At 38.0% G+C, this 13,020-nt stretch overlaps 2 protein-coding genes across 2 annotated transcripts in view; one reads left to right on the forward strand and one right to left on the reverse strand.

Annotated features, from left to right (window-relative positions):
- Positions 1–9,034, forward strand: stra6l (STRA6-like). The gene is made up of 18 exons (XM_032530123.1): positions 1–152; positions 423–495; positions 1,222–1,322; positions 1,875–2,005; positions 2,121–2,241; positions 2,551–2,596; positions 2,778–2,897; positions 3,131–3,204; positions 3,705–3,813; positions 3,941–4,094; positions 4,287–4,362; positions 4,548–4,629; positions 5,101–5,149; positions 5,699–5,816; positions 5,914–6,033; positions 6,363–6,526; positions 6,916–7,059; positions 7,620–9,034. Exons 1-18 carry the CDS (start codon positions 127–129, stop codon positions 7,841–7,843), a joined length of 1,932 nt encoding a protein of 643 aa, XP_032386014.1. The 5' UTR covers positions 1–126; the 3' UTR covers positions 7,844–9,034.
- Positions 9,035–10,972: 1,938 nt separating this feature from the next.
- LOC116701772 (uncharacterized) overlaps positions 10,973–13,020 on the reverse strand; it is a 2,086-nt gene continuing 38 nt past the window's right edge. Inside the window, exons 1-6 of the mRNA XM_032535724.1 lie at positions 12,912–13,020; positions 12,273–12,460; positions 11,895–12,182; positions 11,654–11,812; positions 11,474–11,554; positions 10,973–11,237 (exon numbers count right to left, since the gene is read on the reverse strand). The exon at positions 12,912–13,020 is cut by the window's right edge and continues 38 nt beyond it. Of these exons, the coding sequence (XP_032391615.1) occupies positions 10,973–11,237; positions 11,474–11,554; positions 11,654–11,812; positions 11,895–12,182; positions 12,273–12,460; positions 12,912–12,953 (1,023 nt within the window). The 5' untranslated portion in view covers positions 12,954–13,020. The remainder of the gene's footprint in view (positions 11,238–11,473; positions 11,555–11,653; positions 11,813–11,894; positions 12,183–12,272; positions 12,461–12,911) is intronic.

Consider the following 13,020-nt stretch of genomic DNA (forward strand, 5'->3'; position numbering starts at 1 on the left):
AAGGTCAAGTGTGTGAGTCACATGGTTGAAACCAGGAAACAGAGAAGTGGTGCATATCCAGTCACTTCCCTCATCTTTACAGCAGGACCAAAGCGTTTCAGACTTCAGTGAACTGACTTATCAATCATGATAGGAAACCGAGTGGAACATGAGTGAGTAAAGACTGCAAATACTCTGCTCACTGCTACTAGCATTACGATCCTGCTCTTTATGAGTAACTAGCAGCAGTTACTCGTCATGGTAATGTTATGAAGATTTTAGGACTACACCTGATTTTTGCTGTTTGGAATCAAGACAGAGCAAAAGTAAACTTGAACCTGAGCTTATTAATGCATTAAGAAGTATAGCCAATTCCTGATTTTTAACCCTGTTTGTTCTACAATTCAGATTTGTTAGGTTATAGTTACCTTTTGTTTCTCCAGAGTCTCCACAGTTAAGGACTGTCAAAATGGAATCTCTATGGAGCTCTTTCTGCATCTTTCACTCATACCAGCAGTAAGTTGTCCATCTATTTTACCATGGATATGAATATTTGGCTGGAGAATTTCAGACAAGTTTAACTGAACTAAACGGCTTTCTCTAAATTTCTACAGATACAATAGTTCCTGTCCATGTTTTACTTTAGAGTTTTAGAGGAAGGGAAATATTCTCAGAAACACTTAATCCATAAGTGTTCCTAAAACATTAAAGATCACAACATTTGGAGATACATAATTTCAACAGAACAGCAAGGAAAATGAATTGTTTCATACATGTTAATGCCATATGTATCTTATATTTACAACTGTTTTATAAATTGCCATTCTTTGTTCACCATATAAGTAAATGATAGAGGGTGTCTTGGAATACCGACAAACTACAAAACATTATACAACCAAAAACTGCAACACAAGCACAACACATACCTGTACTACTACATCTACAAAGAAGCATTTATGTATGTCATCAACCTTCCAGGGACTGCAGATGAAAATGATCCCGTTTGGTTATATCTGGCGCATTTACATGTTGGACTTGAGTGCTTATGTTAATTAACGTGCATTGTTCTTTATTAAATACAAAACAAACAGATAAGCAGGCAGGTGCAGCAGCTTGATCACAACTACTTTGATAGGACACTTGCAAGGCTGGTGATGCACAAAGTGTGAGACCTTGGTTTTTACAAGATAGCCTCTCAATTCAGTGAGTTGATACATTATGTATTGATTTCTTTTCTTTCAGGTTGTGATCTTAGGTGTGCTCTCATTCCTCCAGAAGAGAGCCCAGAAACTGGCCATCGATCACAGACTGCCCTTCCTGCGGGGACGTTTTGCCATTGTGGTGTAAGTCAAAAGCAGCAACAACATCTAGGAATGTCAAGAGAAAAAGAGCAGCAATATTTTTTTTCAATAACACAACTAAAGTATTTGAAGCTTTAGTGCGTAGTTTCTTTTTCCTCCATAAGGAGTTCTGAGTGATGACAACAATTCTCGTCCACGCAGTTGTTATTTAGCCAAAGAGGACACAGAGGATTAAAAAAATGATGAACTCTTAAGAAGAGGAAAATTATGTTTACTTGAGTTTCTGCGCACGAGAGTTGCTGGAAAACACCAATTTCTAAACATAGCCATGCTGAGAAATACTAGAGAGGGTTTTGTGAAGCCTATAGTAGCCTTTTAATTAGCTTTGTATCAACTCAACTGGCAATGGCTTAAAAGTAACGGATGTTGATTATCATAAAAAGTTAAGCACTAAAGCTTTAAATTTCCGTGCTGAAGTTGTTAGGCAACTGAGTCATGTAACATCTATCCATATTGTTTTGACATACTGTATATCAGCCTGATATATTTTAGCAATGTGGCTTTGTTTATCCTAATGATATCACTGTGTCCCAGGCCTTTGGATACTATAGGCAGCCTCAGTAATCGTTGGTCTTATGGGTTTGCATATGGTGCTGTGTCCTCCAGCGTCCTTCTGCTCTTTTCGGAACATTACATCCCCTTCTCTTTCCCGGCGTGGGCCCGAGGTACTTCCACTGTTTGCCATTGTTATTTAGGCTCTATATTCAAACCTGTGTACCTTGCAGATACAAGAAATAAAGACTTTGTCGGATGTGATGTTTTCCTGATTCTTCTCCTCAGCTATAGTGTATCTGGTTGGAGCTTTAGAGGTGGGCCTGGTCTTTTTCCCTTTCTTTGCCTGTCTGTCAACACCTTTCAGAGCGGCTGGTGCAGTTCTGGGAATATTCTACTCTTTGGCCTGGTAAATGTACTGTATATGTCTCAAAATGTGAAGAAGTACAGCAAAGGGTTTCTTTCACCACTGTGTGTCTTTTGCACAACATTGTAAAAAAGAATTCAAAAAGTGTATATGATGGTTACTGGAGTTTGAGTGTATTAGCATTCACGCTCACAAGTAAAAGCTTAATAAAAGCAGAATTTACATTAATAAAAAAAGTTAAAAAAGACTTAGAAAATGTATAAAAGAAATTTGGCTAGATTAATAAATATATGGGTTGATCACATTTTACTGGTCTTTGAAAATATGTCACGTCTTGATGTTTTTTTTTAGGATCATTGTTACAGTCTGGGATTCATTCACCTGTCCCAGTGGTAAGGTAGGTGAGTAGTCTAAGCTAGTGTAAATGTAATGTGCCTGTTGCTTCTACCAAGGAACCATCCTCTTCCTATACCTAAATAAATGAGACTCTACAAAACATTCAGTTATGTATCATTAGCCTGTTGTTATTAGTTGAAACATCATTAAATATGACTTTGTGTGTATGTGTGGTTTTAAAGATTCTAGGTAAATACCAGAAGTGGATTGTCCAGTGGCCCTGCATTCTCTCCTTGATCTTTCTTCTAGGACGATTTCTTTACATGCTGGTTAAAGCAGGTCGAATACAAGTGGAACAAGAGGTCAGTATGCCTAATGTATGAAATCATTGAAATTACTCTTGCCGTGTTTTTTCCCTGTGGATAAAAACCCAATGATCAACAGACTACTTAAAACTTAATGTCACATTTATTAAGACGTTTATACGAAACATTGTATTCTGTTGCATTTTCTTCTCCCTCTAAGTAGGGTCTGCAATTAATATATAACAGAATTTTTTGAATAATAAACTCTGTATGACTAAATCTGCTGCCAGGGCCCTGAAGAGCTGATTGAGCAACACCAGGTACAGCATGTAAAGAGACTGCTGAGGAAAACACCTGCAAACAGGTAGAATACACACTCATACACATGTTCACCAATGTTGCTTTCATGTGTCCCTTGTACAACTGGGTATTTTCAGTTATTTTTCTTGTAAAGGGATCCACTATTTCATTTTTAACCAGTTTACCAAAAAATTAAGAACAGTTAAATGTATTAAAAAAACATAACATTACTTTACATAATATTACATTACATTTTATTTTACTACATTTCACTCACCAACAACATTTCATTTATTTCAGTAAAATTCAGGAACTGATATGTTTACATTATTAAACACATGTGTCAAATCACATCTATCTCTTTTCAAAGTGACATAATTGTTGCATGGTCATGCAGTTCAATGACTTCAAGAAAAAGTCAGGTGTTTTCAGGTGCTCTTGGTAGACACTAACACCCAAGATGTGGGACATTTATAGACACACATACATACAGTATATACAGTTGATTTGAAACCCCTGACTTGATTGGACGCAGTTGATTTGACACCCCTTTGTCTTGTGCAGTGAGACCCTCAACTGGTTCCAGCGCAGAGTGTATGAGTGGGACCCTTACTTCAAGTTTCCCAACAGAATCATCGGCACTGTCATTATATCCCTTATAGGACTGTATACGGTACAGCAAGGCTTCTCTTATGTTAAGTTATGTAAACCAAATGTCTCATCCGTGCACTTTGTTTTGGAAAAACACTTACATGTGGATCTTCTGTAAGTCTTAATTTGCGTTATTGTCATTTCTCTAGATGACCTTGGTAGACTACAGTCTCAGTAATATGGCTTTTGACAGAATAGACAGGTGGAAGAATACACTTAAACAGCTGGTTACGTCTTGTAACCAGACTGAAGCTCTTGAAGTCATGATACCACAGCTGGAAGAATTCATCGACGTGGCTAGGAGTGAGTTGGTCTGCTCCCCCCTAACAGTCTGTGTGATTAATGCTCCATGTGTATAGTGGACATCGGACACATTTGCTTTGCTTCCATAATTCTAAACATTTCCAATTAGAAAAAGCCAAATAATCAACTCTACCCTGATACAGACCTCATAAATCGAACTAAGTAAAGTTCTCGTTATTTCTTTTATTCCAGAGTCTTGGCTAGCTACCACCATCTTTTCTACTCTCAACTCTGCAGCCTATTGCTTCCATGTCTTGGCATGTTACAGGTAACGTCCTTAAAATATCTGAAATAAATTAAATGTATTGGAATTGTATGGTAAATGTCCCAAAAGAAGTATAGAAACGGATTTAATTTATGGGAAGTTAGATGAAATTTCCTAAGCATACAACAACAACAACAACAACAACAACAACAACAAAAACATAGATGAGTGGTGTACTGTTGCCATAGAAAACACATGAAGAGGCTGTGGAAAGGGCAGAAGGGTTTTCTTCCTGAAAAGTTTCACAACCCTAGATCTGCTGTCAGCGTAGTAAGTAACACACACACACACACACACACACACACACACGCACACACACACACACACACACACACACGCACACACACACATACACACACACACATATGCACAAGGCAGATGCAAATCAAAAATGCAAATCAGATTCAGATCGGGCACTGAACTCAAAACCAGCATTTACTAGTGTGACATTAGCCACAGTGTAACAGGTCATGATGTTTGTGTCACAGTGTATGATCCACATATTTTTGAAAAATGTGGTCCTCATATTATAAACCATATGGCCACTGCACCCCACAAGCAGGTTCTACTGAACATACACATTTGCAAGTTTCTGATATATTTCAATGTGTGAGCATGCATTTCAGTGTTTAAAATATGCAGGGCATGTGGGCTCTTTGCATGTGTTAAATTTTGCATCTCATTTTATTTGGCCTCTTGTTTTATACATTTTAAACAAGTTTTATCTTTCAATTTCCACAGGCTTGCATTGCAAGATACTCTGGTTGGCAAATAGCATTTACACTGTGGGGTAAGACTTTCATCTCCTGATATACATGAAGAACTGACATGTAATGCATGCTTTGTAAAAAACAAAAACAGCAGCTTAGCAGATGTACATAGACACATCCTACGTTACGGGATTGAACCCAACATTTGTCTCACTGTTGTTTCTCAAAAGCAGGACGTTTAAGAAAAGAGAAGGAGGGAAAGTATCCATTAACAGCATGCTTTGGGCAGTTTCTAACTTTTCAGTGATCAAGCCCATGTAATGGATGCAATCATGAAGTCAACTCAAATCATCATAGACATGTGGTGGTTGAGAAACATCCTACTCAGCCATTACATTTGTGGATTGTGGTTATGTTGAAATCTTTTTTAGTAGCATGAAAATATCTGCATATCTGTTATTGTTCTATCATACAAAAAAGAATAGTTTTGAGAATGAAATAGAAAAATTATAAATGCAGCAGACAGTAGCAACAGGACAGTTCCACTACATGAGTAAAATGTGAAGATAAGCAACATAAAGAGAGATTACATGAAATAATTGGATGTCTCTTCTGTATTTTCTATTTAGGGTTCCTGATTGTCCACTTTATTTACTTCCTCTTTGCTATGCTATTGGTCTATTTGCTGGTTCTTCCTGTACAGCATGGAAAAGCACTGACCATGCTCACCAACCTGGGGGTTATACTGTAAGTCTGCTTTCCCTGTGGCTGTGGATATATGACAGTATATTAATGGATGGTTTGATTGATACATTGGTTGACATATTTCTCCTGTTTCTACCAGTCTGACCATCGGTCTAGTCATCGGCCTGGTGATTCTCCAGATAGTTCTGGTTCAGATCTTTTTCCTTCAGGACAAAATGTCTCCCACTGATAAACAAAAACCTTTGGCTCTTAATAACAGGTAGTTACTTTTTAATATATGTATTATGTAAGAGCGGACAATCAAACAAAGGTCATTTATTTGCCAGAAAACATTAATTGTTGAAAGGGGAAGTGCTGGTCATAAAGGCCACAACAGTAATAAATTACTAACTGTAGACTGGTGTTGAGGTCATATTGTGATAGTGAAGCCATAAAACATGCACTTTTTTTACTTTCTCAGTACTGTAAAGTAGATTTAATGACATGTTGAAATATGCAGACAGACTATGTGATGGGGTTTTACAATGTGGAAAATCTTGTTAATGATATTTGTAACTTGAAATCAAAGTTTCTCTTCCCCCTCTTCAGGAAGGGGTTCCACTGCTTCAACTACTTCTTCTTTTTCTACAACGTGGTGATGGGGATCAGCAACTGCATAGTGAGGTTGCTGTGCAGCGTTGTGGTGGGAACATGGCTGGTGTCACGCCTAGACCGGACCATTATGCAGAGAGGATATGAAACCATGGATGCAGGTAAGCTTAACTTTCAACCAAAACGTGTGTAGACAAAGATGAAATATTGGTTTAAGGATTTAAGAAGTTAAGTCTCCATATTTATTACCATAAAATGTCTCCGTCAAACCTCTATTTCTTTTTTACATAAAGTGATAGTAGATAAGAGACTTATCGTACAAAATAATCATCATACATATACATTAATTATTATCATTATTATTTGGTGTGGTTCATCAGGGTTATATTATAGATTTTCATTCATCCTTGAAGATTCTTTTCTTCCAGGATCTTTCTTCCAGCATTTCACAAAGCCTAAGGGGGATTTTTTTCCTCAGTTGTGCGGTGCATCCTCCTCAGACACATGTTGTTGAATCAAAAATAAAAATAAAACTTCTTGCCTGTTCCAGGCTACAGGACTTGGATTGGGATGATCTTTGCTGACCACTATCATAACAATCCAGTCATGTTGTGTTTCTGCCAACTGCTGGTCTCCAACACGCTGGAGAAAAACACAGCATCTGCATACTCCACATTCCGCAATGTGTCATCTGGTCAGTGTGTGTGTGTGTGTGTGTGTGTGTGTGTGTGTGTGTGTGTGTGTGTGTGTGTGTGTGTGTGTGTGTGTGTGTGTGTGTGTGTGTGTGTGTGTGTGTGTGTGTGTGTGTGTGTGTGTGTGCGTGTATCTGTGTGTGCCTTGCACATTGGTGCCATCAGTCTTTGACTGAAGGTGCTGTTGTTTATCACCTTCAGGAGGGAGTGGAGGTGGTGTGCAGGGTTGGTCAGTATTGATCCTAGTTTATTCAATGTTCTGGCACCTGGCACCTGCGTGTGTGTGTCTGTGTGTATGAGGGTGTTTGCAGCTCTTGCATGAAAAATCATCTACTAAATAACTACTGCCTCCACCTGTAAGATGCACCAGGTGACCAAACTAGTTTCTTCTTTTAAATTAGCTCTCAAAATGCACTTTATTTCGTTTATGCAATTTCATTTTTGATGCTTCATCAGAACTGATGCTTTGTTATTATTAATGTTTGTGTGTTTGTTTCATCATTATGTACAGTATTTCTTAACTTCCAGTTTTCTAGTTTATTAGTTTTTCACTTTTTTCCAGAATCCCCTGTGAACAACCGGAGCAGCAGGCGTTGGATGTTGCTTTATACCTTACTGAGGAACCCTCATCTGATCCTGCTCAGAAAGCACCACCTCCCCTCATCTTCATCATTACACACATCATCATCTCCCCAGTCGGACACACTTGTGCAAGCTTGCTTCATGGCTTCTCAAACACAGAGTCATCAAGCAGAGATCACAGTCACACCAGCAGAAGACTGTTAATGACACATTTCCATTGATTGTGATCATGTAAAAAATATAGGTTAGAATCCAAAATTGTTTGTGTGGTTAGGTGGTGGATCCCCATGCGGTGGAAGGAGCACTGTGGTGTTTTCAATGTCATTTCAAAATATTGAGCACCAACATCTGACTGAAAAGATATTTTCTAGTTAATGTTCATCAATAATTATGTCACCATTCTATCAGCCTCAGTAGACATATCATTTCATGAGATCATGTACCACAAAACGGTTGTATAGTTTGAGTTTAAGGGGCTTAATAAGTGTGTTGTTGTCTGGAATATGTACAATTTTATTCACTCTTGAGTTCAGACTGTTTATGCCCTGCCTGTATCTTAACTCGGTAAAGTCTAGACCTAAAGTCTTCGCGAATTTTTAAGCCAAGGAGCCCTTAACTAAAGGAAGACGGATCAGGAACCCCCTACTACATATTGTTTAAAATTAGTTTAAAATTAGCTTTTAAAACTGGACTTACAATAACATGTTGAGCGGCCTAAAGCCATTATACCTTTTACTGCATTGACTACTAAGCTATTAAATGATATTTGGCATAATATTAAAAATCATGTTTTAATGTTAAACATACATGTGGCACAGTGAATGATTTGGTATGAACTGTATCTGTGGGTGGATATCTTAGAGATTACTTTACCTACATGCCAGTAAGCCTATCTTTATATTTGCTAATAATAGACATTTTAAACTTTCTAAATGAAACTTTTAAAACATTAAGAATTTGGTGGCCCCCCTGAAGTAACTCTGAGGACCCCTAGGAGTCCCGGACCCCTTGATGATGATCTCCAGTCTAGACCTTGACCTTTGTACACAGTCACTAGAACCAATGAAGCATCTATTATAAAACTAGATGTGATGCACTACAGCCGGCCATTTTTCCATCTGACAACATTTTTTTTAAATTAAGATCAAGTGAGTTATACAGCCATATTGCTTGTCATTCTAGGTTGTGTTGCAAAACGTAACTAGCTAAAAATGTTTATACATAGCTGCTGTACCCATGCTGTATACTTTCAATAATCCTTGTGGTGGCACTTCATGGTGGTCATGCAATTTGTAGAACTCTGCATGTGTTAGGCCTGAAACAAGTAGGCTTCTACTGTGTATTTGGAAGTTGCTGCCACACAAACAAATCTGCTCGGGGAAAAAAAGGTAAAAGGTGCATTGGTGATTGTGATTTGAACTAACGTTTTGAATATTTTAGCAAAATGGTCCGCTCAACTTTGAGTAAGATTTCCGACAGCACATAAATGCAACATTAGTTAAAAATAAATGTCTAATGACCGTTTTCTGGAAGATACTTGTTGATGACCTTAAAAATTATGCATTGAGCTCGTTAGATTCTCATTGGATAAATGTGAAGTAAATGGGTCAGTAGTCAGTGTATCTTTTGGTCATTCGATTTTACTTTCATAAAACCAGTTATAAAAAACATGTGCCCTCACACACACACACACACACACACACACACACACACACACACACACACACACAAACCACACACACACACACACACACACACACACACAAAACAATGTTGAAAGTCTGTACATGGACGCCCTTAAATATGCTAATGAGCAAGAAAACACCACCATCTAGTGTATATACTGGCACAATGCAAAATGTAGAACACGCTTACTCTATTCTCACAGACAGAAAATAAAAAATCAGTGCTCTTAACAGTCCTGTTTGTTCTTCTTTGTTCAACACATTTTGAGAAAATATTCCCTTAGGATTTGTTCAGGACAAACTGCACGTTACAGTGTTTCTACAGCATGCTGCAGAGATTCTATAGCATCTGAGCTGCAGTGTACACCAATATGAGAGGTCCCAGGGTGGAATATGATAAATGACCTTCTTTTTAACAATGTTTTTATCTTTTTATCTTATCTTATTTAGCTTGTCACATGATCAAATGTAATCAAAGAGGAAATAAGCAATATTTAAATAATTGAATAGTTTTATAGTTCGTGTAGAATAAGCATATTGTTTGGTTATTGTTTGCTACTGACTAGTTTACAACAAAAAGATTAAGAAAAACAATTTGTTTGCCTCCTCATTAGCATCTGTAGCAAATGGCACCATTTGTAAGTTAACACAAGTCCTTTGGAAACAGGCATATTTCTAAAGTGGCAATCTGAATGATTCACAAGGGCCTATTTTTGTTACTATTTGCAAAAAATGGAGGACACATTTAGCCGCAATAACACCCCCTGTCCATGCATGTTAATAATAATAATAATAATAATAATAATAATAATAATAATAATAATAATAATACATTTGATTTGTAATGCACTTTACATTTAAGACAAACCTCAAAGTGCTACAGGTAAGATCATAAAAGCAAGATAAAACATCAGTTTAAAATACATATAAATAGTGCAACAACATTATTGTGCAAGGTTAAAACTCATAGGTTCTGCTAGAAAGAAATGTTTTTAGTCCTTTTTTAAAGGTCTCAATAGTTTGTGGTGCCCTCAGATGGCCAGGAAGGGCATTCCAAGACCGAGGAGCGGCAGAGCAGAAGGCTCGATCACCCATACTGCTAAGCTTTGTTCTGGGGAGTAAGAGGCGGTTGGAGTTTTTTGAGCCGAGGGATTGTGTTGTAGTGAGAGGGGTGAGTAGATCTTTCAGGTAGGGGGGGCCATTTCCATAGATGCACTGGTGGGTGAGAATTAAGACCTTGTATTCAATCCTAGCAGAAACGGCAAGCCAGTGAAGTGAGTGGAGAATGGGTGTGATGTTAGGATCCTTGCAGCACTATTCTGAGTTGTTCACTAGTGAATCTTTCACTTTGAAACATATTTTTATAATCAAAGTAATTCTCTTTGAATTTTTAGACACATAAATTGATGCAGTGAAGTTAATTTCATGGAGGATAGGAAGCACTTGCTCTGGCCAATGAGTGTGAGCTCCTGTTACTTCAGTGTGATGGGGTTTGGCTGACGTGTGGTTAAATTTCTAATTATTTTTAAATTGCAGAAAAATGAAATAGAAGTATATTTGAAAGGGGGCACATTATATACTGTAAATGGACAAAAGATAAAAATGAATAGGAGATGGCAAGACAACCAATTACATTTATTTTAGTGATTTAGAAAGTGACATTGACACACAGGTCCTTGTGTCTTCCTTGTGCCCAGGACTTTTTTGGCCAAGGGACCTTTTGGGCCCTCCCTTGGCCCGGGGCCCAGCACATCGGACCAGGTGTTTCCCACTGACGGCGGCCCTTGTGACGCATGTTTTTTGCGTTCCTTCTGCCTGGTGGTCCATATTGCTTATTTTGGCAAAACGGTCTGGGATGGTAAACTGGGGTGCTGGGGTGTTTTGGTCCAGTGTTTCCCCTTTCAAAGCATGACCTGTGTAACGAGTAATTATTCCACAAATGTAAATATAAAAGCATAAAGGAACAAAATGTACAAGTATGAAGACAGCCAACATTCAATTTCATGTAACACACATCAAAGTGTTAAACTGAAACTGTAATTTCCTGATGATAGCAGAGCCACCAGATCTAAGGATGGTGTGACGTGCTGCAAAAAAAAGGAAAAAAATAACTATTCCCAAGTGTGTGTGTCCTTATAAAATGACGTACCTCACGTCATGCTTTGCCTTCTTGCGTCCTCCTCTCCAGGTCTTTTCTCCAGGTCCCTTTTGACCCGAGCATTCTGGGTGTCTGCATAGATTATAAATTGTTTCAATCTCTTTGATATAAGAAGTAAAATTATTTTTAAAAATGTAACCACGGTCTGTGTGTTGCCATTAGAAAACTTACCGCCATTCCTTTGCACTCTGTACAGGCTTCACATGGCTTCTTCTGTTTCTTCTTCTATTTTTCTTTTTTGGCAAGGCAACCATGACAATGTCACCGTCTGCCTGAACACGTCTCCGGACCACTCTTCTCCTCTTTTTTTGAGGACCGAGGTTGTCTGGCCTTTTGCATAAAGATAAAAAAGTTGTTTGAATGTGAACAACTACAGTAAATCATCAACACAGGAAAGTGATACAACATGTACCTTCTGTAACCGGCTGAATCCAAATCTTCCCTTTTCCTTTTATAGGACAGTTTGTCTTTGTCCTTTAAATATCGGGTGGGACTGGGACTCATTTTGGCTGTAGCCATCTTCTTCTGTGCCTCAGGTGGCAAAGTCTGCTTGACATCTTCTTCAATGGCCCTGTACTGAAAAACACTCACATATTTCCTTTGAAAAGCTTTGGTGCAACCAATACTCACCCAGGAAGACTTCTTTATCGCCATTGTGTCCACTCTTTTTCTCTTTGTCTCTAGGCCGAGGCTGTCTGGTCTTTTGCATAAAGACAACAAGTTGTTTGAATCTCCAGAATCTTAACAGCAACAGTAAATCATTAACACAGGGACGTGATATAACCCATACCTTCTGATACCGCCCGATTCCAGATCATCCCATCTCCTTTTTGGGGTACTGGTTTTGTCCTGAGCCTCATTATTAGATATGTGGCTGTTGGAGGACCTGGACTCTAGCTCAGTCTGTCCACCTAGGGAAAGTCTGGCCATTGCTGTACTGATCTCTTTAATTAGAGGATCCTCGTCACCTACAACACACTAAAAGAGAATATTTGGATACATGTTTAGACCGTCTGTCAACTAAACACAAAACATAAAACTAAATAGCACTCAAATGAAATAAGTGGTACTTGGTAAAAATAGTCATTTATAGACATGCCACTCCTATTGATTTAAATGAAATAGCATCTTCTTTAATTTAATTAAAATCCTGTTCACATTCCTGCCAGTCAAACAACTTGAAACAATTGAGTATTAGCAGACTGTAAATAACTACATTGATACATAAAGTAATGTAGAAATGGCAACTATCTATCAGCTTACTGGTGTTCATCTGTTTTCTCTGCTTAGAATAAAAGATCAGTGGGCTCTACATTACATGAGTGAGTACATAAATTAACTATAATATCTTATTATATTTAAATTGGAAAAGAAAAGAAAAGCCTCAAATCAGTTTGTACTAGATAAAAATAGATTTAAATCAGCTTACCGTGCGGGGACTTGGCTTCCGCAAGTTGCTTTTTCCAAACATCTTTGAAATACTTGATGAATAAAACAGTTCAAAACGGGATGTCTCTCTGTGTCTGTACTCAACGCGT

The sequence above is a fragment of the Etheostoma spectabile genome, chromosome 2, assembly GCF_008692095.1.
Source record: "Etheostoma spectabile isolate EspeVRDwgs_2016 chromosome 2, UIUC_Espe_1.0, whole genome shotgun sequence".
In the NCBI taxonomy this organism is placed as follows: domain Eukaryota; kingdom Metazoa; phylum Chordata; class Actinopteri; order Perciformes; family Percidae; genus Etheostoma; species Etheostoma spectabile.

Excerpts from the sequence above, each read along its gene's own strand:
- stra6l (XM_032530123.1), top strand. The coding sequence starts at position 127 with ATGATAGGAAACCGAGTGGAACATGA. Across the intron at positions 2,242-2,550 it reads ATATTCTACTCTTTGGCCTG|GATCATTGTTACAGTCTGGG; the intron begins GTAAATGTACTG and ends GTTTTTTTTTAG. Across the intron at positions 7,060-7,619 it reads ATTCCGCAATGTGTCATCTG|AATCCCCTGTGAACAACCGG; the intron begins GTCAGTGTGTGT and ends ACTTTTTTCCAG.